This window comes from Thamnophis sirtalis, unplaced genomic scaffold, assembly GCF_051295495.1.
Source record: "Thamnophis sirtalis isolate CommonGarterSnake01/CBP01778 unplaced genomic scaffold, rThaSir2_p1.2 scaffold_11, whole genome shotgun sequence".
In the NCBI taxonomy this organism is placed as follows: Eukaryota; Metazoa; Chordata; class Lepidosauria; order Squamata; family Natricidae; genus Thamnophis; species Thamnophis sirtalis.
The window spans coordinates 14,983,161-15,011,154 of record NW_028261391.1 but is presented as its reverse complement, the minus strand read 5'-3'; the positions used below and the strand labels follow the sequence as shown (position 1 = coordinate 15,011,154).

Here is a 27,994-nt window from a genome sequence, read left to right as displayed (position 1 = left end):
GGCTGTGAGATGGATCGTAGGAAGAGGCAGATATTTCTCTCTCTGGGCACAATGAGAATATATCTGCTGAACAAAACTCTGCATTGGCAATAGGGACGGCATCCGGCCAGTAAACACTCCACTCCATTCAGTTGCCAGACTCCACCCTGCACAGGATTATGGGGTCATTAAAAGAAGAAGATAAATACTAAAGCATTGGCTCAATTATATTTACTCCCAATTCAAGAACTCTGAAGACTGGAAGTTTGTTCATAATTATCCAATATGACTAAGAGGAAAGGGAAGAGCCAATTACCTTCATCCCTCCTCCCGCTGAACATCATTTAGAATAGAATAGAATAGACCAAGTGTGAGTACACAAGGAACTTGTCCCCAGTGCAGAAGCTTTCAGTGTACATGCAAAGCCACAGAATAATAATAACACTAATAATGATACTAATAAGAGGGGGGGGGTAGTAAAGAAGACAGGAAGTACAATAATAATACTTCAGCCATTCAACATGGGTAAATATACTTAGACATAAGCCAGTACAGTGAGAATTAGATGTTCAACAGAGTGAAGGCACGACGGCAGGGTGGGTTCCAGCTGCCACTACTGCCAGTTCGCTGAGGGTCACGCGTGCACGCGCAGAAGGGAAAAACAAGATGGCAGCACCTACGCCGCTGCCGTGAGAACCAATTCAGGGGCGTGGCAGGCCTGGGTTGCTGCTGGTTCCAGCGGCTCAGGCCGCTAAGTTACTCCCAGTTTGGCCGACCCATTCTGAACTGTAGGAACACACCTCTGCCCCAGGGGGGAAAAAACCTCTCCCTGTCACTTCCGTGGAAATTTCACTGATTGAAGAGTACAGGGTAACATCCTGGCAAAGGAGTAAGACGGTTTTAGGGTGGCAAGGTTAACACTCATTCAGTGCCTTTCCTTCCCTGTCGAATATGAAAATACATCAATCACCTGTTCAGGATCTACAGTAAGCTGCTTTTATTGACTTAGTTTTTCATGCGGTCCCTAGAAGCAGGCTCTGGGCGAAACTGATTGTGTCTGTTATCAGCTAATGTCTTTTGCTGCTGCTGCTCAAATTATATCAAAACAGCCATAATGTATAGAGGGGATCCTTGATTTACAACAGTTCGAAGTTACAATGGCACTGAAAAAGGACTGTCTTTTCACACTTATGACCATTGCTGCCTCCCCTGGTCACGTGATCAAAATTCGGGCACTTGGCATCTGACTCATATTTATGACGGTTGCAGTGCCTTGGCGTCATGTGATCCCCTTTTGCGACCTTCTGACAAGCAAAGTCAATGGGGAAAGAAGGCGGGTTCCCTAAACGGACCTGTGTCTAACTTAAACAGCTGCAGTGGTTCGCTTAACAGCGGTGGCAAGAAAGGTTGTAAAATGGGGCAAAATTCACTTGGCAGCTCTCCCTTAGCAACATAAATTTTGGGCTGAATTGTGGTCGTAATTTGAGGACACGGGGATAAAACAGGGCCGCGTTTTGTGATTCCTTTTTTTTTTTTTTCCCTGTTCTTTTCTGATCTTTTAATTTAATTTGCTGGTTCAAGTTCTGACAAAATCCACATTTCACCCTTTCCCACCCACCCCGCTGGGCTATTTCTGTTCGGAGAACCTATTTCTGTTCTTCTATGTGCCAATGATGCATTATTCCTCTCTTTAGTGGGTCTGAGACTGAATTTCTGTGCTCTTGCCCATTACTGCAGCTAGCTATGCGTGACAACCAAAGTAAGGTTTCTGAGAAGTCAGTTATTCACTGCTACTGTCACATTTAAAATGGAATAAGGATGAAATGGGGATGATTTTCACTGTGAATAGCACCAGGTCATTGCAGGCGTGTGAGTCAGTTGGTTTGTGTAAAAACCAACACTCAGTCAACTATCAAATGGAAAGGTCTCAGCTGATGAGATATTAGTTAAAAGGGAGATCAGAACCAACTTATACACACGGCATTCAAATGGGAGTAACTCAAGCAGTATTAAGGTTCAATGGAGATGTAGAAAGTATTTTATTTTAATAATCAATATTATTCTCAATACACTTTCTCAGAGAATGTCAACTGTCAGCTCAACCAAGGAATCATTTAAGAATGTTGATAAAGAGACAAGAACCTCACTGGGAAACAAGGAAGTAACACATCAACAACAACTTTATTCCAAAAGCGCAGCCTTTGTTTAACTTGAGAGTCATTGCCTTTGAATTGTTGCTCTCATTATTTCACCATTCTTCCCTTATTGATCTCTATTATGTTAAAATAAACAGTTCGGCTATTATGTGCAATCATATGCATGTTGTAATTTGCACAAGTCTATATTGCGGAGTTGTCTCTTTGAGAGTTTTGGTTTGGCCAGCTCTGATACAATAATAGACTTTGTGCTTATTGAAAGTATGCTCTGATCTTCATCACTGAGGAACTCTAGGGAGATGTTTCTCCTACAAGATGAAGAGGGTTCCTTTACTTGTGGAACAACTCATCCCACTTTCTGCAAAGCCCTAACAGATACCATTCTCCATGTGCAACTAAACACTGCATCAATGCCAGGACCCAGAAGCAATTTCCCTGTGAAACAATAGCTGCCTGTCACATTTGGAGGCTAAAACATATGAAGAACAGTTGCAGCAACTGGGCATGTCTAGTTTAATGAAAAGAAGGACTAGGGGAGACATGATAGCAGTGTTCCAATATCTCAGGGGTTGCAACAAAGAAGAGGGAGTCAAACTATTCTCCAAAGCACCTGAGGGCAGGACAAGAAGCAATGGGTGGAAACTAATCAAGGAGAGAAGCAACTTAGAACTGAGGAGAAATTTCCTGACAGTTAGAACAATTAATCAGTGGAACAACTTGCCTCCAGAAGTTGTGAATGCTGCAACACTGGAAGTTTTAAAGAAGAGATTGGATGACCATTTGTCTGAAGTGGTGTAGGGTTTCCTGCCTAAGCAGGAGAAGGTTGGACTAGAAGACCTCCAAGGTCCCTTCCAACTCTGTTATTATATTCTATCCATCCTGGAATGACTTCCACACCATGGCATGGCTGACTATTGTACGCTGTTTCAGAATATCAAATGCAAGACTCTTGCCAGCTCATTCTGTTCCTTCTCTGCCACTTATATGGGGAACTTTGTTCCAAAAAGCTGTTGTCCCCACTTAGCAGCAGAAAGCTAGCAATCTCAAAAGCATTATGAGCAAACAATCAAACAACAGAGAAAGCCCTCCCAGCCTTAATAGAGCTCAAAACCTCTGCATGTCCTCCCACACCTTTCATTCTCTTTCTCAACAGCTTTTCTCTCCCCCCTACACCTGCCATTGTGCATCCTTTGACACTGTGAAATAACAAATGTCTCTGCTAACAGCTGTTACCTTGTCCTTATGGCATGTTTCCATGTGAATCACCTAAATGTGAGTAAAATGCTTTAATAACAATTTGCCATTCTCCCCGATGGAAGAGAATTTCTGTCCCCTCTGCAGACAGATTTTTCCCCCCAGTCAGTCCATGACATTTTTGGCTTTGATCTTCTCATTTGGGTCTCCAAAGGGCAATTAATTTTCAAAAAATTGGGGGGGGGGAATCTCTTTAGGCCGCCACAAGAACTGAATTCATTTGCTATTATTTCTGTAACTTCCCCTAGTGGCCAATATGAATGCTGGTAGAATCCGAGTTTTACCACTTTGAGCGTGGCTTTAATTTTCATTTTTCTAGGGGAGGGGGGAAATCTGCCCTCCAATTCTTTAATAACTTAAAGCATGTAAACTTGGAAGAATCTGACCCTGCTAAGCAATTTTTAAAGATCATGAGAAGAATTTTATGTTTTAGAACAGGGGTACTCAAACTTTTTAAACAGAGGGCCCATTCATGGTCCTTCAGACTGTTTGGGGCAGACGGGCTGGGTGGGTGTGGCTAGGCGGTCATGTGACTGGGTGGGCATGATCAATTTAGCAGTCCATTTTGCCTTTGTCCTTGCTGTATTTGCCCCTCCCCTACTCACCCACCAACCCTGGATCATGTGACTGCACCCTCAGCCAGCTGGCCGTCCTCCGCACCCTTTGGCCTAACCTATGGCAGCAGCGGTGTGATCAGGAGTGCAGCTCAACCGGTGAAATAACTAACCAAAAGTGCAGCTGGAGTGGATGCTCGCTTGAAGAAAAGGCCGATGAGGGGCGGAGCAAGGGGCAGGGCTGAATTCCACCACTATGCAAGCTGGATACTTTGCATTGGCGGGCCATATCCAGCCCCGTGGGGCATAGTTTGAGGATCGGTGTTTTAGAATAATGAATAATGGCAACAAACGTATCATGTTTGCATCAGACACCATAAACATATAATTGGTAGAACTGTAAACAACAGTTTTATAACTGTAAACTGTAAATATGTAATGGCATCATTTCTTTGATGATGATGCCAATTTCATAACCTGTACACTAAAAGTGGTAACAGGCATTGCTTGGCATATGATCAGCAGCCAATGGTGACCCAAAGAAGATGAACAACAACAGCAGCAGCAACAACAACAACAACAACAAAGCAGGAGTAACAATCTGGTGCTTTGGATGTAACTCTTCAACCCTCCCATCCCCCATTCACAAAAATGGGAAATTATAGAAAGCACAAGAATACAGTTTGAAGAAAAGGTGTAGATTTGGAAGCAGGATGAAGATTGGTGTTTGAAAACAAGCAGGGGATGCGTGCAACGCTGCAGGTTAGGATCGGTGGACCACAGAGCCACGTGACGAGCCATATCACTAAAAGCACTCAGGAACTGTTTAGCGCTGCCTAATGTGACAAGCAGCGTATAATAGTATGTGGCAATAGCCCTGGGAGACAGAAGAGAGCTTCAGCCCAAAGCAATGCTTGGCCAGAGGCAGCTTAATCCACCTGGGCATGGTAAATGTCTCAGGTGGGACCCTCCCTAGTTTCTTGGGCAGTAAAGGTGACTGGGGTGGGGGGTGGGGAAATATAGTTTCAGACTTGGAAGACTGGTGTCAACTTTGTGAGGTGGTCCAGACAGGGAGCATATTCAGACTACCTAATTCTATTTTATGCTGAGGTTACTTTAATACAATCTTGGAAATCAACAAATACATTTCTCCCACTCTCCGTGGTCAAAGAGGCCATGTACATTAAGGCTGAACAGAGTGGGAGGAATATGATGTCACCTCTATCCTGTGCACAACACAGTCCTTTCAGCAGTTCCAAGAAGGCTCCAAATCCATTTGCACTATTCAGGTGACCCTGAGAGCACTGATAAACCCTCAGGTGTCCTCAACAACTCTCAGAAGGAGTGCTAATGACCAGATGATTGCAAGGAACATAAATCCTTCCATCCTCCACCGTTCACTCAGAACGAAAGACATTTTTTGGATGAGAAGCAAAATCTCTTCAAGCACTTAGACTGACATACCCCTTTAGAGTGCTTTTACAGCCTTCTCTAAGCAGATTTAAAGAGTCAGTGTATTTCCCCCAACAATCTGGGTCCTCATTTTACCCACCTCGGAAGGATGGAAGGTTGAGTCAAACTTGAGCCTGGTGAGATTTGAACTGCCAAATTGCGGTAAGCCGGCAGTCAGCAGAAGTAGCCTACAATATTTCTCTCTAACCAATGCACCACCACAGTTGCCTTTTGAAAAAGAATCTTTGGGACAACCATGACCTGGATGGCTGAGAATCCCCATAGACATTTCTCCATTGTAATGGAGATAGTTTGGAAAAAGAGATGGCCTGGAGATGGCTTAGGGGGAAAAAAAACCCCATTTTTAATACCTTATTTCCTCTTCAGCACTTTATGAGTGTTACTGGATTGTTAGTTAAGCAACGGAAGAATCAAGAGGCATAATTGTTGGGCTATATTTAGGTCATCAGTTGGGACTTAATCCTGCTGATTAAGGCAATCAGCTTGGAGATAGCCAAGGCCAGAATCATGTAACCAATGCAACCAACGCAATTCCTTAAATATTAACGTGGTCAGCTGCCCCACTTGTGCAGCAGCTAAATGCCATCCACCCCCCCAGGGAAGCCTGCCAGACTCCTTCAGAGTATTGCCAATGCTAGGACCACATTCAGAGAAATATCTATGGATTTTATAGTAGAACTAGCTGATAACCCGGTGTTGCCTAGGTATTTATTTGTAGGGGAAAATATCTGGACCAAACGTAATTTCTAATGTTGGATTTTCCCCCTTACCAGCCCCTTGTGGAGTACTCTGAAGCTGCTACCATGGCAACTCCATTGCACTGTACAGTAGAAGCCAGTATGGCACAACAAGCTGTATCTTAACAGAGCACACAACCCGAGGGGTATTAACAGCGTCTTACCCCCATAGTATTTTTCTCCAGAGAGTAAGTCATCTGTGTACCAAGTTTGGTTGAAATTGCTCGAAGCATTCCAGAGTGATCCTGGAACACACACACACACAGCCAAGTGCACCAAACACATGCTTTGTGCGCATGCACCACAGGAGCTACTGTGCATGCTGAAAAAGGAGGATTAAGAAGCCTTTTCTGAGCCTGCAGAGGTAAGTAGAACAGCGAGGGGGGGGGAACAGCTGTACCGCGCGATCTAGATTCTCTAGATAGCAGGATTGCTAAATGCTAAAAAAAAGTTTTAAAAAGTTCCGACGATCAGCTGTGTGACAATCAGCTGTGCGTCGTGATTTCTAGCGAATATAAATCGCACAGCACAGCTGATGTCACACAGCTGATCATCGGAACTACCGGTTTGCCCAAACCGGTAGTAAAAAAATGCTTCAAAAAAAGTAATAAAAAAGTTCCAATGATCAGCTGTGCTGCATAATTTCTAGCATTTTTTTAACTACTGGTTTGGGTGAACCGGTAGCATTTTTTATTACTGGTTTGAGCAAACCAGCCTGAACCGGTAGGATTTCACCCCTGATTTTACCCCAATAGGTGCACTAAATGAAATTTAGTTAGGTCCAGGGGTGGGTTTCAACCGGTTTGCGGTGGTCCCTGCAAACCGGTTGGTCGGCGAACCCGGAAGTAAGTAACTTCCGGGAACGGCGAAGGGCCCACCCGCGCACCCACGCTCCTTACCCGGTTTTGACGAGTTCTGCACTTCCACGCATGCGCAGGACGCATACAGCGCCTGCGCGATCCTCCAGGAGCAGCTGGAGCATTGTACAGATGCTAGTATGCATGCGTGCGCCACGCGTGTGCACGCACGTGCCGCACGCATGTGCGAGGCTGCCGCCGCCCGGTTGGAATGGGGTGAGAAACCCACCCCTGGTTAGGTCATGGTATTAAGAAACACTGTTCCAAGAGATAACTGCAATTCCACAATGACTGTACAAATTAAAAAAAAAATAGTAAGGGTTAGATCTCCACAACAATCCTTTTTTATTTATCTTGATTGGACATCAGACAGTCAAATGTTGATTGCTGTAGTGTTTATGTGAAATGTAAATGACACATTGTGAGAAAATGTGCAATTATTAATTTCATGGGCTTTTTTTTTAGAGCAGCAGGGACACGTTTTAGAGTTTCAACTCTGGATAAAATAACCAAATGTACAGAGGAATCAATTAAGCATAATTATAAATTACTCAATCTGTTTGGGTCTGTTTTCTCCCCTCTTTATTGGAGAATTTCTATGCCTTGGAACATGTGTTGCAAAGATTCATAAGTGTTCTTTCAAGAAAATACACCCCCGGCTATGAAGGGAGAGAAGGGAAAAAAAAGAGGTGGGGAGGAACCAGTCAAAATTACCAATTTCAGAGCCAGACACATATCCACTGGCCATGTCAGGACAATGGGCACAAAAAGGACTTTGGGTTTTCTAACCAAATAACCAAATAACCAGCTCCCTAAATTGCAGAGGATGGCAAAGAGCTGAGTTTTGAATCTATCCATCTTTTTGGCATTTTTGCTATTAGCTGTGTGGGTGGCGGAATAGATCATTATAATTATTTTTAAAAATAAATCTGCTGCAATGGGGAAAAAAAAGTATAAAGCAGCGGAGGAAGTGGGGTATGTGTGAAAAATCAGTTCCCTGGCACTGCCATCCATAATGCCATGATAATCCAACAATGCTGAAGAATAATTTCACTGTTCTTTCTCTTTTAAAATAGGTAGGCTTTGCAATGATATTCTGTTTTACGGGCAAAGTTTTATGTTGCAGGCGTGCGGTACGAGAGGAAAATAGGCGGGCTCTAATAACAAAATGCAAGTTTCTCCGTCAGATTTCCCACCCTAATTTTGACAAAAATTATCATCCTTCCTGTACGTTGCTAAAATAATCACAAAGGGAAAAAAGGAGAAGATCTCCACCCCCAGTTCTTTGTCAAGCAGAAAGAAGTGGAAAGAAACACTGCCGTTTTTAGAAGACAAAAATCTGGATCTTAAATCTAGTTGGCACAACAGGTAAAAACGCCAACAGAAAATGTCTGAGTAATGTTACCTAAGAGTGGGAAGGATGTAACGATTCAAACCGAGATCCCAACTTCTGCTGATGGAAAAACCATGTTTGTCCAGTTCTGTAATCTTCCTTAAAGATGCTGAAGGATGGGATGAAGAAGAGAAGACTTCCTACACCAAAGGCTGATATCTGGTTTTGAATGACTTTGATGCTATTGTGGAATTCACATAGGCGACATGCCTACTTGGTAATGCAGATCGTCCTTGGCTTACAACAATTCATTAAGTGACTGTTCGAATTATAAGAGCACTGGAAAAAGTGACTTGTGACCATTTTCACATTTATGACCATTGCAGCATCCCCATGGTCACGTGATCACAATTTGAATGCCTGGCAACTCATTCATATTTATGATGCTTGGATGCTTATGATGCGGGGGTCATATGATTCCCTTTTGCAACCTTCTGACAAGCAAAGTCAATGGGGAAGCCACATTCACTTAAGAACCATGTGTCAGGATTCCAAATAGCATCCAAAAGTAAATCAGAGTCCAAGGCAAAGTATTACTCAAAGTTCCAATTCATTAAGAGAGCCATGTTGGCACATTTGGGAAAACCCGAATCTGAAGGCTTCCCGGTTTCCCCCACCTAGTTGAAAGCTTAAGATCTTGCCCCACATCCACATCCACAAGTCCATCACATGGTTCAATCTCCCACTGCCTTGCTGACAGTTCCACCCATCCAGTTCCGGTCAGGTGCAGAGGTGCAGAGACAAAGGATGACCTTGGCTTTCTAGAAAGAATTTTGTTATGGCTACATAGCATCTAACTCCATACAATCCCCTCTCCCATTTTCCCACAATAGAAAATGCATAGCAGAATAATAGAAAGTGTGGGAGCCCAAAGACCCAAAAGAAAAGATGGCTGCAGGCCTGACACCATGCTACTAACAATTGCAGTGATTCATTTAACAACTATGGCAAGAGAGGTTGTAAAATGGAGCAAACTCACCTAACAACTGTCTAGCAATGGAAATTTTGTTTATAAGTCAAGGACTACCCTTATATAAAAACAACCCTGCTGGGATTCTGATGATATTTCTATTTAAAGGAATACCAAGTCCGATTGCCAAGTATTTTAGATCTTTCATCCCAGCAGTGAAAAATCAAGTTAATTCTAGTACATTTTAAAGCATCAGATGGCACACCTGATGTGAATTTAAGATCATGAATTCCATGGTCACTGCAATCAGAAATAATATCAGTGAATTACACTGAGATGAAAAAAGCATTGAAACCCCATCCATTGTTCTCTATGACATGTTTTATTCTTATCTATAGATCACATATTCTCTAGGTTCCAATCCTGTGCAATACCAGAGTTCCAAGAACACTGCTCCCATTGAAAGCATAGTGGCGTATTTGTCTTGATTAACAAAATAATACTTTGTCATATTGAGGGTTAAGTTTTCAGCACCCATTAATTCTTCAAATCTCATTCACAATAGCAAGAAAGTGCAAACGAAGCTGGCAAAAACCTCACAGCAATCATTGCATATTACAAGTAATACAATGCTCAATGATTGTCACCCAGTATTTGCTAGCTTGCTTTCCTTGTCTTTGTATGTTTGAGTATGGAAAAGTAATCAGTATTTTTTCTCTCTTTCATTCTTTTTTGGCAATAAACTTTCTTTGCCTTTAAAACTTTTTGTGATTGATGGAAGTCAATATGAAGGTTACTTTTTATGACAGTTGGCAGGAGCCTTGTCTTATTTATGACTGACATCTTAATTTTTATTTTGAATTGTATTTTAAGTGTTGTTTTTATCCGATTGTTGTATGCTGCCAGAGTCACTTCTTGTGAGATGGGTGGGTATAGAAATTTGATTAAATAAAAAACATATCTAATGCTGATTTTAGATTTCAGTGGGGTAATTTTGCGCCACTGACTATGTTCAAACCATGTTACTTAACTAATCTTCTGGATTCACAGAATTTGGAGAACCATCCATTCTCCAAAGGAGTTATGATGACACAAAATAAGATATTAAAAATGCTATTTTTTAAAAGGAAGAGTAACCAAAGCTAACTCTAAACATCGTTGAAATGTTGTGAGTATCTGCTAGTTTTTTCTTTGACAATGAACCGTCCTATATCAACATGTTGCTTGATGAAGCTTAATTACCAATTCTTATTATCTGCAGGCCTTTGCAATATATGTTTTTCCTTTGATTCCAAAGATTTGGGGGGGGGGGAATCCATCTAGTTCAGTGATTCTCAATCTCAACACTTTTAAGATATAGACATCAACTCCCAGAATTCCCCAATCAGCATGGGAGAATGCAATGCCTGGTGGAGGGTTCTAGAAATTGAAATCCATACATCTTAAAGTTTCTGGGATTGAGAAACTGAACTAGCCTGTAAGGTGTGATGTAGCAACCTTGATTTATTTCCAATGTCTTTTCTTCATATAGGGAAGGTCACATGTCTGAATGAAAATGAAAAGAAGGACTAGGGGAGACATGATAGCAGAGTTCCAATATCTCAGGGGCTGCCACAAAGAAGAGGGAGTCAAGCACCTGAGGGCAGGACAAGAAACAATGGGTGGAAATTAATCAAGGAGAGAAGCAACTTAGAACTAAGGAGAAATTTCCTGACAGTTAGAACTATTAATCAATGGAACAACTTGCCTCCAGAAGTTGTGAATGCTCCAACACTGGAAGTTTTAAAGAAGACGTTGGATAACCATTTGTCTGAAGTGGTGTAAGGTTTCCTGCGTAAGCAGAGGGTTGGACTAGAAGACCTCCAAGGTCCCTTCCAACTCTTTAATTCTATTCTACTCTATCTTTCCTAGGGATATTGAAATGCATGCAGAGCTCCGGATTGGATATACGCAATTGTATGCGTTGCATATCAGAATATTCTTAAAGAGTTAAATTAAAAAAAAAAATAAGTCTACAGTTTTTAAAATAAATAAATAGGCTGACACTTATGTTTATTTCACCATCACCTTGGCACAGCCCATAATGACCATCTGTGGGTTATGGAATTAATCCAGCTCACGCAGAGAGTTCTCTATGGCCCTCTTGTGAATTAATCACACTTTATTTGAGGTCTTCATTTTGCATCCAAGAGACAAAACGCTGCACTTGATATGGAGTGCATGGTGATACAGCTGGAGCTCTTTCTAGGCCTTGAAATAACACACCAGCCATTAACTTACTTCATTTGTTTGTTTAATGACCTGGAGGAGATTATTTTCAGGACAACAGAGTGTAAAATTTAATTCTGGAAGAGATTTATGGAAGGAAGAAAACCTTTCTAGAATTTGTATGCCATCTTTATCAGTGTAATTAATTGGCTGTCAAGAGATATCCTGCCCCAGACATCTTGCTAACAATTCCCACTCATAGGAGTAAGTGAACATAAGATCTGTTTATTTCAATGGGGCAGAGTCAATCACCTGGCTTTGAACATTCAACTGTGGCAAACCACAAGGGCAAAAAATCCATTTCTTTACTTCTCATATGAAAACATCAGAAGAAACCTGCTGATTCAGAACAAAAGTTTCTTTAGTCTAAAATTCTGTGTCACACCAGAGTTAGGGCCAATTAAACTGGCTACTTCGGATATTTTTATTTATTTTTATTTATATTTCCTATTTCTTAACTACACATCTCCTTCAGAGGCCCTTTGTTTGTTCAATTTATGTGGGTTCCTCAGGATCTTGAAGAACTTCCCAGTAATCTGGACAGGAGTTCAGTTGAGAATATCATTAAACTCTGGAATGACAGGTATTATCAAGCCCTAGCTGGGCATGAAGACAGGAGTTGCTCTCTTGCAAATGTGTCTACCTGGGATACAGGTGTGGCATCAGTCAAGAATAGAATAGAATAGGATAGAATAGAATAGAATAGGAGAGTTGGAAGGGACCTTGGATGTCTTCTAGTCCAAGCCCCTGCCTAGGCAGGAAACCCTATACCATTTCAGACAAATGGTTATCCAACATCTTCTTAAAAACATCCAGTGTTGGAGCATTCACAACTTCTGGAGGCAAGTTGTTCCACTGATTAATTGTTCTAACTATCAGGAAATTTCTCCTCAATTCTACATGGCTTCTCTCCTTGATCAGTTTCCACCCATTGTTTCTTGTCCTGCCTTCAGGTACATTGGAGAATAGTTTGACTCCCTCTTCTTTGTGCCAACCCCGGAGATATTGGAACATTTCATTTATTTCATTTATTAAATTTATAAGCCGCCCAACCCCGGAGGCTAACATGTCACCACTAGTCCTTTTCATTAAACTAGAAATAGCCAGTTCCTGCAACCATTCTTCATATGTTTTAGCCTCCAGTCCCTTAATCATCTTTGTTGGTCTTCTCTGCACTCTTTCTAGAGTCTCCACATCCTTTTTACATTGTGGTGACCAAAACTCAATGCAGTATTCCAAGTGTGGCCTTATCAAAGCATTATAAAGTGTATTAACACTTTGCGTGATCTTGATTTTATCCCTCTGCTTATGCAACCTACAACTGTGTTGGCTTTTTTGGCAACTGCTGCACACTGCTGGCTAATATTTAAATGGTTGTTCACTAGGATTCAAAGATACCTCTATGGGGCCGCCATCTTGATTTTCAGTTCTGCGCATGCACATAACAATTGTAATTGCAAAGTTTTTGCCCGCACCGAACCAGCAGTAATGCCGGGAGCAACCCACCCCTGTCCTCCAGGCTTAAAGTTGCCACCATTGGAGACCCCTGCTCTGGCACACCTAAACCACTTGGGACAGATTGAACCCTTCCAGAAAATGATAAAGACCTGACTGCTGACTCAGGCATGGGAGTCTGGAAGTTAGTGGACACATGGTGGTTTCATATTGTTTCCTGCTTTTTTTTATTTCTGACTGATTTTTCTTTTTTGAATTGTTTGTTTTAATTATTGTGGTTTTTAAGGTCACATTGGCCATAAGGTCAGTTGTATAAATCTACACCTAAAATGCTCAGGACTTAGGATGGGAGCGGGGTGGAATCCTACTGGCTCGGATAGGTTTGGGCGAACTGGTAGCCCCGACGATCAGCTGGGAGCAAACCGGTTCACCCTGACAATCAGATGGGTCAACCCGCCCCCCTGCGCTATTTTCCTACCTTTATCTTCCCTGCTGATTTGCGTGGTAGAGCAGATTGCCACGCGAATCAGCTGTGTTACTCCTCTGAAGAAACCTGGAAGTGAAGATTTCTTCAAACTATGCAAGCGCGATCGCGTGATCACCGAACCGAGTTGTCAAACCGGGAGGATCCCACCACTGGATGGGAGGGAAGTCAGAAGTGAACATTTTCTGCAGGAGCTCCCTTCCCGTGGGACAGCTGCAATCAGATAGAAGATTGGTGCCTTTATCTTGACATTTAGAGAACCTATGAAAACACGGTTGTTCCAAGGAGCAAATGAGATAATAGCAGGAATGGTAAGTGCAGAATGCTGTTAGTATAAATATAAAATGCGATGATGGATACATTGTGCAGCTGTTTTACCATGCTATTGCTAGGGCATGTTAAAGATACACTTTCATTCATTTAGATTTCGTGACAGTGTTTGAAGATATTGCTGCACATTGCTTAGAACGGTACCATAGCGGCAGATTAAAATCAGTCAAAATAAGAAACACAGTATGTCTAGGAAACTCAGAAAGGCCGACAGAGTAGCAAGTAGCTTTTAAGGTCAGCCTCCATGCCTTGCCTAGCATCCCTCTGTAATATCTATCCAACCTCCACCTGAAGACAAGAACCAGAGATATTATCAGGTTGAACTGAGCCTTTGTGCCCTTTATATTGTGGTATCAGTTCAGGAAAGTCCTACGGTGTCTCTTGTGGTCTTCAATTTCTCAGTTCGCCAATCTTCCATTTGTCCTGGCTGCCCTTCTCTAAATCTGCTCTACATTTTCTGAACCATCTTTAAAGTGAATAGGACAGAATCAGATAGAATGGAACAGAACAGAACAGAATAGAATAACAGAGTTGGAAGGGACCTTGGAGATCTTCTAGTCCAACTCTCTGCTTAGGCAGGAAACCCTACTTCACTTCAGACAAGAGGTTATTCAACATATTATTTAAAAAAAAACAGTGTTGGAGAATTCACAACTTCTGGAGGCAATTTGTTCCATTAATTAATTGTTCTAACTGTCAGGAAGCTTCTCCTTAGTTCTAAGTTGCTTAGTTCTAAGATGTCCAGAAGGAGCTGGAATTAGAGTGGAATTACTACTTCACATATTAAAGGTACCAGGGTCTCAACTGTTGATCTTCCTATAGAGGACACATGAAGCATGCAGCCTTTGATTTGGAAAGAAGTACTTAGACATCAAGACATCAAGACACCAAACCACCAATAACAGCAACCCTCCAAAGCACATCTGATGGCAGTGAATCTGATCCTTTAACCATGATGTAGTTAAAAGAGTACCAAAGTACTGTAAAATAGACCCAAAGGTGCTTTTTCAAGAGGCAACTGGACTTGCTGGTTTTTCTTTGAAGACGTTTCACTTCTCATCCAAGGAATTTCTTCAGCTTCAGTCCCGTTGACCCTTGGGACGAGCATGACCTGCATTGCTGAGAATCTCCATAGACATTCACTGTAAAATAGCACTTCTTTCTAAAAGTCTTGAACCTATCCAGCTTTAGATTTTGTGATGACCTCCCTTTAACATTTTGTGAGAGGGAGAAAAACCTAATTCTGATCCCGATTATGCCTCTCTCTTGGCTACCTTTCCAGTAAGCTGCCTAGAGTCACCCAAACAGAGAGATGGAGGGTTGGGGTGGAGTCATTCATTCATTAATTCAATTTATTTGCTGCCCATCTCAACCATCAGGTGACTCTGGGCAGCTTACAGCATTAAAAGGAGTAAAACAATGTAAAACTATGTACACAATAAGAGCAGAACCCTATAAAAATACAAAGTATATAAAATATGCTTTATCATATACATCTCTAATCAATCTATCAATCAAAGTTAAAAACCTACCCAAATGCCAAGACTTATCCATTTTCTTTCCACATACCCCTTTTCTAATAATATTGTAACCTTTCTCTTTGCATATCTATGGGGATTCTCAGTCATCCAGGTTGTCCCAAAGGTGCTTTTTTCAAGAGGCAACTGGATTTATTTGTTTTTCTTTGAAGACATTTTGCTTCTCATCCAAGAAGTTTCTTGGATGGTAGCCGATGGAAGAATTTATATTCCTTGCAGACAGCTGGTCATTTGCATTGTTTTAGAGCGTCATTAAGGCCGCTTGGAAGTTTATCTGTGTCCTCAGCAGTGGTGGGATTCAGCCAGTTCGCACCTATTCAGGAGAACCGGTTGGTAACTTTCTAAGTAGAAAGTTGTTGGAAGAAATCTTTTGTTTTTTCCCACTTTACAGGGCTAATCCTGTAAGGAAGGCAGGAAGGAAGCATTCTGGTGTTGTTTCCAGCCTAATCTTTATTGCCCTGCTTACAGAAACTGCCTCTCCAGCTAACCCTTATTACCATTGTAACAACTAAAGTGAAGTGCCCATCAACCTGAGTGACATCGACTTGGTCACACCCACATGATCACATGACCACCAAGCCCCGCCTACCCAGATGGTCATTAGGGCAGAGAACTGGTTGGTAAATTATTTGAATCCCACTACTGGTCCTCAGGGACATCTGAGTGGTGCAGGTGGGTGTGGAGCCTCCTTGGAACTGCTGAAAGGACTGTGCTGTAGATTGGAGACAGATAATGTCATATCCCTCCCTCTCTGCTGAAAGAGGGGCTGTTCCATTTTGATTAGATGGCCTATGTGACCCCTCTTCAAACCGGTGGTCCTCATTTTGAACAGAGAGGATGGCTGGTTTGAAAGAAGACTTTAAAGACACAGTCTTTTCAGCATTGGATGAGAAGCGAAAAGTCTTCAAAGAAAAACAAATAAGTCCAGTTGCTCTTGAAAAACCAACTTTGGGACTTTCTCTGTGCCAACAGAACCACATCTCTGCTACCCACCAAAGACCACCATGAGAAGCTTTAACATTCTGAAAAAGGAAGAGCCGAGGTGGCGCAGTGGTTAAATGCAGCACTGCAGGCTACTTCAGCTGACTGCAGTTCTGCAGTTCGGCTGTTCAAATCTCACCGGCTCAGGGTTGACTCAGCCTTCCATCCTTCCGAGGTGGGTAAAATGAGGACCCGGATTGTTGTTGGGGGCGATATGCTGACTCTGTAAACCGCTTAGAGAGGGCTGAAAGCCTTATGAAGCGATATATAAGTCTAACTGCTATTGCTAAGTGGATCTAAAGTTCAGGTTCTTACTTAGCCCCCGAGTTTGCACAGTAGGGACATTTCACAGAGCTGTTGGTTGAGAGATAAAATTAAGGAAAACATCATTCAAGCCATCTTGAACTCCTCCAGGAAAAGGTCAGATAAAAATTGCAAGGACTAATCCAATCATCCAAAGGAAGAATTGCAACTAATCAATTAATAACAAGTGTGATAAAGCATGATGATGAATTCCACTTGTATCCTGCCTTTCTCCCTGGATGATTCTCAAACCGATTGGCAATAAAAAGTTCAAACACAACCCACAAAATATATGGAAAAATATATATAGGGAGGTTTTATAATGCTATTTTTGCCACAGCTAAAAATATCGGACACTAATTTTCTACCCTTTGCTAATTCATTCCTACCAGAAGCTAAAGTGAAATTTATCAGAAAACTCTGGATCTCTAACCGTTCCACTTCTTAGAAAAAGAGAATTAAAAAAGAATCAATATTTGAGCACAGAGCAAAAAAAAAAAAAAGATTAAGCATTTCAGTGTCACGTGAGTTGTGCAGGTGGGCTGATACAGCTTCTTTTAAGACATTTCTCAGGGGGCCAGGTGTTGAGAAAATATTCCCTCTGGGGATAAATCACGGGAGCTAATTACAAGTTGGTCTCCAAACAACGACTGTGGTTAATAAACATGCACACACCAAATAGACTGTTTTAGATCCTCTGGGGAATCCTGCATCGCGAAGAAGAATTGAAACCGGATCTGAAGCATTTCTGAGCAAAGCAATACCTGGGATGATGACAATGATTGGCAATACCATAAATCCAGGTTTTGTGTGTGGGGTTGGTTTCAGAACATGCTTTTCTGGGTCTCCAGGGCCAGGAATAGGAAATCAAGGAAGACCAGCTGAAAGATAGGGTGGAGGAAGGGGAAGAGCAGGAGTTTATAGAAAATGCAGATATAGTGGCGGTTTCCCAAGAAATCAGCACCAGAGGGACAATGAAATTACCATACATGATTTTCCTCTCCTTTTCTCTAAATGATGGGAGTGGAGCCATGGTGGCTTACATTGTCAGGATGCTGAATTAGAAGACCATTGAGAAATTGACTGCTTGGAAATTTGAAACCCAAGAGTGAATCATGTGATGGAATGAGCTCCTGTCAACGTGCCCCAGCTCCTACCAATCTTGCAGTTAGAAATCATGCAAATGCAAGTAGATAAATAGGCACCATTTCAGTGGGAAAATACCAAGGACATGAAATGAGCTCCCTTGGGCATCTCCTGGGCAATGGTGAGGTCACCAGCTTATATTTTTGTGCTGATCTAGGCTTCCCAAGAGCATGAAGCAAACTCCTGGTCTCCACAAAAACCCCTTTTACTAATTTCCTGTGAATTCTGCTCATTCACAGAAAGCAAAGTCTTTCAAGGGAGGATTTACAGTCACAGACCTTACCTGGCTTGGAGAACTGCCAGGCCGATATCTGCAAAACTTGACAAGGAGTTTGGGAAAGTCACAAACCAATTAAACAAACTAATTGTCTCCTGCAAACTCCACTCCCCTTTCGCTCCTCTTTTATTTCCTCTGGGAGGGGCCATTCATCATCCACCTGTGGCCTTACTCCCAAGTTGACCTTTGTTCCTTAGCTGTTCGTCTGGCAACTCTGCACCTGCGCACCCTGGGAATAGGCTCCAGCTGTTCGTCTGCCTCACTGATGTCTGACTCTGAAGGCAACTGATAACGGCCATGCAGCCCTGGCTCTCTCTCTGCCTCTAACACAGAGCCTTCATCAGAGCCTTCACCAGACTCCAGGACTGGCCCATGTTCCTCCCCAACCTCCTCACTGTCCAAATCTGCTGCCAGCTCTCCTGCCCACTGGAGGGACATAACACTTTTCAATCCGGAAGTGCCCGGAAGTAAGCACAAATGAAGTAGTAGTATGAGAGTGATCTAGGACAGTTCTGTTGGTACCCTTCACTTCCTTTTTCTTTATGTACCACTTACAGATGTCCTGTTGTGTTGATAATGCCAGCCTTTGTCAAAACAAAAAGTCCTGAAAAGCATTACGTTGATCCCCAAATGTAAACAGAGATGGTCCCATAAAGGGCATTGAGTTGTCGATTTATATACGATCAATTTCCTTGCCACCATACAGTATTTCTCATTCTGACCAGAGTGAGAAGATATGTGGGCTTCAGTTCTCAGTCTTCTTAAGCATATTTGAGGAGAATCCAGATAGTTTGAAGTCCATGACTCTTATGGACACTAGGTTGAAAGAGGTTGACAAGGTGGCTTAATGCTCACTTGATAAGAAGAGTCACACAAGTTAAGAAATTTGCCAAGTTCAATATCAAACATTTCAGGAGGCTATCATGTAAGGGAAAGCCACTTTAAGATGATTCACATCTGTTTTTGTTGCTAAGTCGTGTCTGACTCCTTATGGCTCCATGGACTATAGCACACCAAGCTTTCCTGCCCTCCACTGTCTCCTGGAGTTTGCCCAAATTCATGTTCAATGCGTCAGTTCACAAAACTGTAGTTTCCCGACAGCTCCATTTCTTTGGCTCTCAAAACACCATAGTTGCATTAGTTCTGTAATTTACATTTTTAATTGGGATTGGAGAAAAAGTGAGTTTCCTCTTTCCTTAGTCTCCTCTTTCCTTAGTCTTCTCTAAGTTCAAGTTGACACAAGGCAACAGTCTCAAAGAAAGGAAGAAGATGGGGGAGGAAAGATGGCTATCAAAAGTGGTCTGATGTAGCTTGTGGTCTGCTGAGCCACCTACTTAACATTTATGATACAACTTTGGGAGCCGCAGAGCTGAGAGAGAAAAAATCAGGTCATACGGCTGAAAATGCCATGTTCCCAGCAGCCTGGATCTACAGTACTTTCAAGAATACTAGGGGGAATAAAAAGGAAGCCACAAGGGATTTTAAAATGTTGCTTCCCTGTGGATTAATTGGGATTTTTTTTTTAAGAAAAGAAGGAGGCTAAGTCTTAGAAGTGAGTTGCTTGCATCCCACATACTGTAGCACACAGAATATAAAGCAACATTTTTTTTTCACACTAGAAGAAAAGTTTTGTTTGTATGGGGCAGAGATTGTTGAACTTTATTCGGTCCTGCTTGGGCACAAGGATGAATCAGAATCAGAATAGAGCTGGGAGGGACCTTGGGGCCATGGCACGACAAAACCGCGCTCGACTAAAGCGTGCCCGATTAAACCGCGTCGCTAACGTCATCAACAGGGCGACAACAGCAAGCGCGGAGAAAGAAGGGCGCTTTAAATAGCGCTTTGAAAGCAAGCCGATTCAAGTTAAGGTAAGGGTTAGGTTTAGGGTTAGGTTTAGGGTTAGGTTTAGGGTTAGGTTTAGGGTTAGGTTTAGGGTTAGGTTTAGGGTTAGGTTAAGGGTTAGGGTTCGGGTTAGGTTTAGGGTTAGGTTAAGGGTTAGGGTTAGGTTTAGTGTTAGGTTAAGGGTTAGCTTTAGGGTTAGGTTTAGGGTTAGGTTAAGGATTAGGTTTAGGGTTAGGTTTAGGATTAGGTTTAGGGGGGTTAGGTTTAGGTTTAGGGGTTAATTTTAGGTTTAGTGTTTACAGCGTGCTTTTTTCTCCACGCTGTTGTCGCGCTGTGATGACGTCAGCTACGCGGTTTCGTCGAGTGCCCTTTAGTCGAACACAGTTTTGTGGTGGAACCCCTTGGGGCATGGGTGGGCTCCTGGGGGCTCGCAGGGGTTCAGGAGAACCTCTAGCTAAGATTCTGTGCAGTTTGGAGAACCCCCAAATTCCACTCCTGGCTGGCCCCTCCCACCCCGCCCCTCCCAGGAGTCCCCACATAGCCTATTTTGGATGCAGGTAAGTACAGGACGTGGGTGGAGGTTCAGGGAGGGCAAAAACGGGCCTACCAGACGTTTGGGAGGGCTTCTGGAGCCTGGGGAGGCCATTTTCACCCTCATGGAGGCTCAAGTAAAGCCTCCGGAGCCAGGGGAGAGCAAAAACACCTCCCCATTGTGGTTCAGGAGGCCACCTAGGTGATGCCCACCATGGCCACACTCACCCAGCAACCAGGCAGAGAACTCCTTGCTAAACCCTAACCATAACCATAACCCTAACCCTAGCCCTAACCCTAACTCTGCCTTGGAGGTCTTCTACTCCAGCTTGAATTGATTGAATTTCTCCTTCAATTGGTTTCTCCATGCTAGAAATTTGTCTCTCCCACAACTCAGCTTTTAAGGTATAAAACTCAAAGTTATAAGTTTAAGCTTTACAAAAAAAAAAACCTTTCCAAAGAAATTTGTTGTTGCTCTTGTTTGTCCTTGATATGCAGAAGTACAGATATGGTAAACCTGTCCTAACTTAAATAAAAATGGGGTGCAACACAGAGTTAGGAAGGGTTAATCCTTAACCCCAGACTGCCTGTAGTCTGTTGGCTATCGAACTCAGGCACCTGAGTGGATGCAAGTTGCTTAAGCTTGATCTGACTTGCCCTTAGTTCCATATTATTATGGATAGAGCAGAGGACATATACTCCATATACAGCAGTGGTGGGTTCTGGATCCTGTTGCAACTGGTACTGTGCAATGGGGCCCGGTGTCCACCACATGAATGCGTGCTGTGATGCTCCGCGACATCTCCATGATGCTCCAGCTGCTCGGCGGAGTGTTGCGCAGGTGCCGTATGCTCCGTGCACATGGGTGGAAGCCCCGAAGAGCTCAAATACTGGTAAGGAGCATGGGTGGACAGGTGCACTCTCCGGAGCACCGTACCGGAACAGTACCCGGTGCTCCCGGCAGGCACTGGGGCGTACCGGTCGTAACCTACCACTGATATACAGGTGACCCTTGACTTACAGCCATTCATCGAGTGACCGTTCAAAGTTACAACAGCACTGAAAAAAGTAACTTATGGGAATGGTTTTCAGACTTACAACCGTTACAACGTCCCCACGGTCACACAATAAAAAATCAGACCTTTTGCAACTGGCTCATATTTATGACGGTCGTCTCGGGGGGTTACGTGATTCCCCTTTTGCGACCTCCTGACAAGCAAAGTCAAAGGGGAAGCCAGACTGACTTATCAAGTGTGCTACCAACTTAACAGCCGCAGTGATTCACTTAATAACGGGGGTAAGGAAAGTTTGTAAAATGGGGCAAAATCCGCTTAACAACTGTCTTGCTTAGCAGCGGAAATTTTGGGCTCTCTTGTGGTCATAACCTGAGGACCACCTATTATAGAAAATGCCAGCTTTGCAGCTCAGCACCTTAAATCAGCCCATCTGCAGTGAGGAATGAGTGCCATGCTTTCCCTGAATCTACCACAAGAGCAAACAGTTTATCATATCTTGTTCCCAGCACTGATAATCCAATTTCTGATGTTTTTCATTATGCGTAAATGTCTCTTTCTGTGTTTATATATTTGAGATGGTAGAGCACAGAGCCGAGCGGGAAGAGAATGGATAAAGATGTTTAAACAACAATTGTTTTGTTTGCGTGTGATTCTGTCAGTTTTTATAGCAACATTGTAGGAAATAGGACAGGGAAACAAAAATCCGATTAAGCCTAAACCCTGGGCACATTATGAGATTATTATGAGCCTCAGCACAGTAGGAGTTATATTGTTATGATAGAAGGGATTTCCAGGATAATTAAATCAAATTGGGAGCATTGGAGAAATCAGGACCAACCATAACAATGGCTTTCCTGTAAATACCAATAGCTCCAGCTTCCAGTTAAGGCATATCTAATCAGTGTCACTTACCCATTTTTAGAGGGCCATTTAAGCAAAGCTCACCATTTCTCCCTTCCCCATCAAGATTGGAAGCTCTGGGTTCTTTGGCAAGTAAGTAAGTGAGTTGTAAGTTACTGAGTTGTACGTAAGATACAACTCGGAAATGAGCATGAAATGGACAATATTGCATTCCGTTTTGGTCACCACAATATAAAAAAAGATGTTGAAAATCTAGAAAGAGTGCAGAGAATTCCAACAGTAGGATTCCAGTAAAATCTCACAAGGGCAAACAAACTACTCTTCTTGATTGTATGGCCTTCCTGCTCCCTTCCCTGTGCCTTATATAGAATAGAATAGAATAGAATAGAATAGAATAGAATAGAATAGAATAGAATAGAATAGAATAACAAAGTTGGAAGGAATTTTGGAAGTCTTTTAGTCCAACATTGGAATACAATACAATACAATACAATACAATACAATACAATACAATACAATACAATACAATACAATACAATACAGTACAATAGCAGAGTTGGAAGGGACCTTGAAGGTCTTCTAGTCCAACCCCCTTCCTAGGCAGGAAACTCTATACCATTTCAGACAAATGGCTATCCAACATCTTCTTAAAGACTTCCAGTGTTGGGGCATTCACAACTTCTGGAGGCAAGCTGTTCCACTGATTAATTGTTCTAACTGTCAGGAAACCTCTCCTCAGTTCTAAGTTGCTTCTCTCCTTGATTAGTTTCCACCCATTGCTTCTTGTTCTACCCTCAGGTGCCTTGGAGAATAGTTTGACTCCCTCTTCTTTGTGGCAGCCCCTGAGATATTGGAACACTGCTATCATGTCTCCCCCCAGTCCTTCTTTTCATTAAACTAGACATACCCAGTTCCTGCAACCATTCCTCATATGTTTTAGCCTCCAGTCACCTAATCATCTTTGTTGCTCTTCTCTGCACTCTTTCTAGGATCTCCACGTCTTTTTTACATCATGGCGACCAAAACTGGATGCATTATTCCAAGTGTGGCCTTACCAAGGCATCATGCAATGGTATTAACACCTCACGTGGTCTTGATTCTATCCCTCTGTTTATGCAGCCTAGAACTATGTGGGCTGCATAAACTTAATTTCCCTTAAGTTGTCCTACCTACCTCAAGAGCTGTCCTGAACTGCCCAGCTGCCATGGCATACTTCTTCTGCCTGTAGCAAGTGCTCGCATCCTTCAAGGATACCTGGAGCCATTTGTCCATCTGGGGCTGAAGGCTTGTGTCTGTTGTTCCTTGACTTTCTGGGCCTCCAACCTCCGAGGACTTGGGTTGTGCGCAGCTAGGACTCTGAGTTTGTAGGAACTCATAGGAAACGTTCTCTTCATCTGTGTAAATCAACTTCATTTCTACTTCTACAAGGCTCTTCAGGGGGATATGGGACAGCAACATGGTTGAAACCAGATTCTCTTGTTCCACCAGGCGTGGCTCTTTTTTCATTCCCGTCTTCTCATCGCCCTCCATCTTACGTTTAAGGCTCAGCTCATTACCCTGCTTCTCCTTGGCAGTGTTACTTCCGGTTTTTAGTTTCTCCATCGCATTTTCTGCCATCTCGACCCCCAGAGGGAATTTTACCACTTGCAAAGCTTCGAGACTATCGTTCTGATGCTGGGCCGCTATTCTCAACTGCTGAACGCCGTACTCTCTTTGGCAGGCTTCCTTCGTGATGTTCTCAAAGTGTGTGTTGTTTGCTGACTCCATGACTCACAATCTACACACGCAAATCCTGAGTGGGGGGAAAAGGAAGCGCAGAGATTTACCATTTGGAGTTCGGCAAACAAAACAGTGCAGAGGAAACATACTGTTCAATTTGCCCACAGCTTTCAAAGGCAGCCTTTGAGCTATAACAAAGAACAAAAAGAAAGTCACCTGGATTTCAGTACCATGCTGCCTTTTGTATATCAGCAAATAAATGTCATGTCTCCAAAGCTTTGCAAAATATATTTTGACTTCTGGTTTTATCCCTATTTATGATCTGCCAAAATTACGGGCGCTCTTTGGAGTTTATTTCGGGTTGGCAAATGGGCAGGATGTATGGATAGCAGTGACTTCATTCTAAAATGAAAAGAAATGGACTCAAAGTAGCTGCAGTTGGACAGCATGTACATTTAACAAATTATTAGGATCACGTGAAGTGTTAATACCACTTTATAATGCCTTGGTAAGGCCACACTGGGAATAATGCATCCAGTTTTGGTCACCATGATGTAAAAAAGATGTAGAGACTTTACCAAGAGTGCAGAGAAGAGCAACAAAGATGATTAGGGGACTGGAGGCTAAAACATATAAAGAACAGTTGGTGGAACTGGGTATGTCTAGTTTAATGAACAGAAGGACTAGGGGTGACATGATAGCATCTTCCAATATCTCAGGGGCTACCACAAAGAAGAGGGAGACTAGCTATTCTCCAAAGCACCTGAGGGTAGAACAAGAAGCAATGGGTGGAAACTAATCAAGGAGAGAAGCAACTTAGAACTAAGGAGAAATTTCCTGACAGAACAATTAATCAGTGGAACAACTTGCCTCCAGAAGTTGTAAATGCTTCAAGTTGGAAGTTTTTAAGAAGAGATTGGATGACCATTTGTCTGAAGTGGTGCTGGGTTTTCTGTCTAAGCAGGGGTTGAACTAGGAGACCTCCAAGGTCCCTTCCAACTCTATTATTATATTCTGTTCTGTTCTGTTCTGTTCTGTCCTGTCCTGTCCTGTCCTATCCTATCCTATCCTATCCTACCCTACCCTACCCTACCCTACCCTACCCTACCCTACCCTATCCTATTCTATTCTATATAAATTCAGGTTTCCAAAGAGCATCTTCCATCAAATAAGAGTTAGAGCTTTAAATTCCTCGATGCTCAATTTTATTAGAGAAGCCATGTTGGCACATCTGGGAAAACTCAAAACTGGAAACTCCCAGTTTTTCAATCAGTTGAAAGTTCAAGACCCTGTCCTAACATCCACAAGTCCATCACATGGCCCAATCAGCCATTGCCATGAAGGAGGATCCCTCCCATCCACATCCATCCAGGTGCAGAGACAAGATGACCTTTACTTTCTGTGAAGGAATGTTATTTTGGCTTCGTATCTCCCATGCTCCATACAATCCCCCTCCCAGTTTCCCACAGTAGAATATGTTTGAATATGTGACAGGCCTTGAGGCCCTATACAACGATGGCTTTCAAGCCTGACACAAATACTATTAAAGTATTGTATGGGATATTTTGCTTGATTTGGTTCTTATTGGCAAAATGCTCATGCATGCTTAGTAAACGTTGAGTCCATGCATTAATCTGACTGAATGATTGATTATTCATGAAATAGACTTTTTGACAGAAATGGAATTACATGATCAAGACAGGTATAGGTGACACTTAGACTGACTACCAGGGAAAAGTAAAAGTTCTGTGCAAGTATCCTTGAGAATGGATGTCAAAGGATATATCTCTATTTTTCTCCTCCTTAGCATTATAAACAGATTTCTTGACTGTTCTTCACGACAATGACTACATCCCCCAAACTGGTAAGGGATTCCAAGTTAACAGGAGACTTTGTCTAGTAACTGGTTGCTATTCATGACTTCTCAACCCAAAACTCCAGGCAAACTCTATGTTTAAGCAGCCTAATTTCCATTACAGTTTTAGTAGATACAAAGATGGACATGCATTTCTAGTTTAGACTAATGTCAGTCCACTTGAGGGTGTCATCTTTTCCATGAACTTATGCTTCATTGTTATCTGGCAGAGCTGTCCATGGTACAATAGAGTGTTTATTTAACTGCGTTCACGGAAATGGGAGATTTTAATCATCCATATATAATCATGTCTCCAGTAACTATTCAAAAAACCAAAGTTGCAGATTGGTGCACAAAGTTTATAAAAGCAAATAGATATACAGTACTTTTTAAGGAGCAACTACTAGCAATTTAAAAGAAAAACTATTTTCCTCTGTACGTTTTTTTTTGTGTGGTAATTTACCCATTCTCTTATGAAAAGTTTTGCATAAATGTACCATGCCTTGCCAGTGATGGGTTGCTGAAAACATTAACTCTGGTTATAAATAGTGGGGAGAAAAGGTTCCCAGTTCCCTTCCTAATTTTTTTTAAATCTAAAAGAATGTTTTCTTTCTGCCTAAAGAATATATTCCATTATAAATGAAAGGCAGATATGGGCAGATATCATTCACAAAGAGAGCATGATTTGCAAATAGCAATTTCTTTCAAATTGGCTTTGCATGCTTTGAAAAGTGCCTTTATTTGATGGACGCAATTGAGCTGACTGATTTCTGTGTTTTTTGAATTCTTCTCATTCAGACCTTTTCCTTTCCTTTCCTTTCCTTTCCTTTCCTTTCCTTTCCTTTCCTTTCCTTTCCTTTCCTTTCCCATTCTTTCCTTTCCTCCTTTCCTTTCCTCTCCTCTCCTTCTTCTCCTTCCCCCTCCCCCTCCCCCCTTTTCCCTTCCCTTTCCTCTTCCCCCCTCTTTCCCCTTTCTCCTTTTCTCTTTTGGTTAAATGGACAATGAAAGGTCAGGGGGAAAAATGACAAACACAATGGCAAGTTCTTTCCAAATGAAAAGAGAAATGCCAGAAAAGTGAAGCCATTTTACACAGGGTGGAGAAAGAAAATCGGGCTGTCAGATTTCTGCCTTTTGCCAGGACCTAATTTTAGCTCTTACATGTACAATTCTCAAGGGGTGCTAAGTGGGGGGGGGAGAGAACTTTCTAAGCAGAAAAATATGAAGCAGTCCCCGACTCCAGGCTTCACGTGGCTCTGTTTTTGCTGCTATTTCATTCCATCCCCCCCTAAATCACTCAAGAGCAGGGTGATATTGAAAAAGCTTCTGTGGCTTAGTCAGGTTGACACTCCTGGCCCTCTTGCAAAAACTAGGTTAACAAGAATGACCCCATTTTGGTCCTTGTCATTTGACCCATATTATTTTTAAGTGACTCTCTTTAAAAAAAACAACAACCATGTTTTTCTTACTGAAAATGATGTGCCAGATGAGAGGATTTGTATCATGAGGGGATGTTACTTCTGACAACCCCTTGCCACAAAAGGCCCTGTTTTAAACTATTTCTTATGGAGGTAGAGGAGAATAGAATAGAAAAAAAATCTAGAAGAGTGCAGAGAATTTCAGCAGCAGGATTCCAGTAAAATCTCACAAGGGCAAACAAACTTCTGTTCTTGATTGCATGCCCCCCCTTCCCCTTCCCTGCACCTTATATAGAATAGAACAGAACAGAATAACAGCATTAGAAGGGACCTTGGAGGTCTTCTAGTCCAACCTCCTGCTAAGGCAGGAAACTCTACACCACTTCAGACAAATGGTTATCCAACATCTTCTTAAAAACTTCCAGTGTTGGAGCATTTACAGCTTCTGGGGGCAAGTTGTTCCACTGATTAATTGTCCTAACTGTCAGGAAATTTCTCCTTAATTCTAAGTTGCTTTTCTCCTTGATTAGTTTCCACCCATTGCTTCTTGTCCTGCCTTCAGGTGCTTTGGAGAATAGCTTGACTCCCTCTTCTTTGTGGCAGTCCCTGAGATATTGGAACACTGCTATCATGCCTCCCCTAGTCCTTCATTTCATTAAA

The 27,994-nt window shown here is 42.4% G+C and overlaps 1 protein-coding gene across 2 annotated transcripts in view; it reads right to left on the bottom strand.

Moving 5' to 3' along the window:
• Positions 1–24,120, bottom strand: part of SPATA16 (spermatogenesis associated 16) — a 209,127-nt gene extending 185,007 nt beyond the window's left edge. For both annotated transcript variants that reach the window (XM_014053709.2, XM_087726134.1), the window contains exon 1: positions 23,519–24,120. In XM_014053709.2, coding sequence (XP_013909184.2) covers positions 23,519–24,112 — 594 coding nt within the window. In that variant the 5' untranslated portion in view covers positions 24,113–24,120. The remainder of the gene's footprint in view (positions 1–23,518) is intronic.
• Between the last annotated feature and the right edge of the window lie 3,874 nt (positions 24,121–27,994).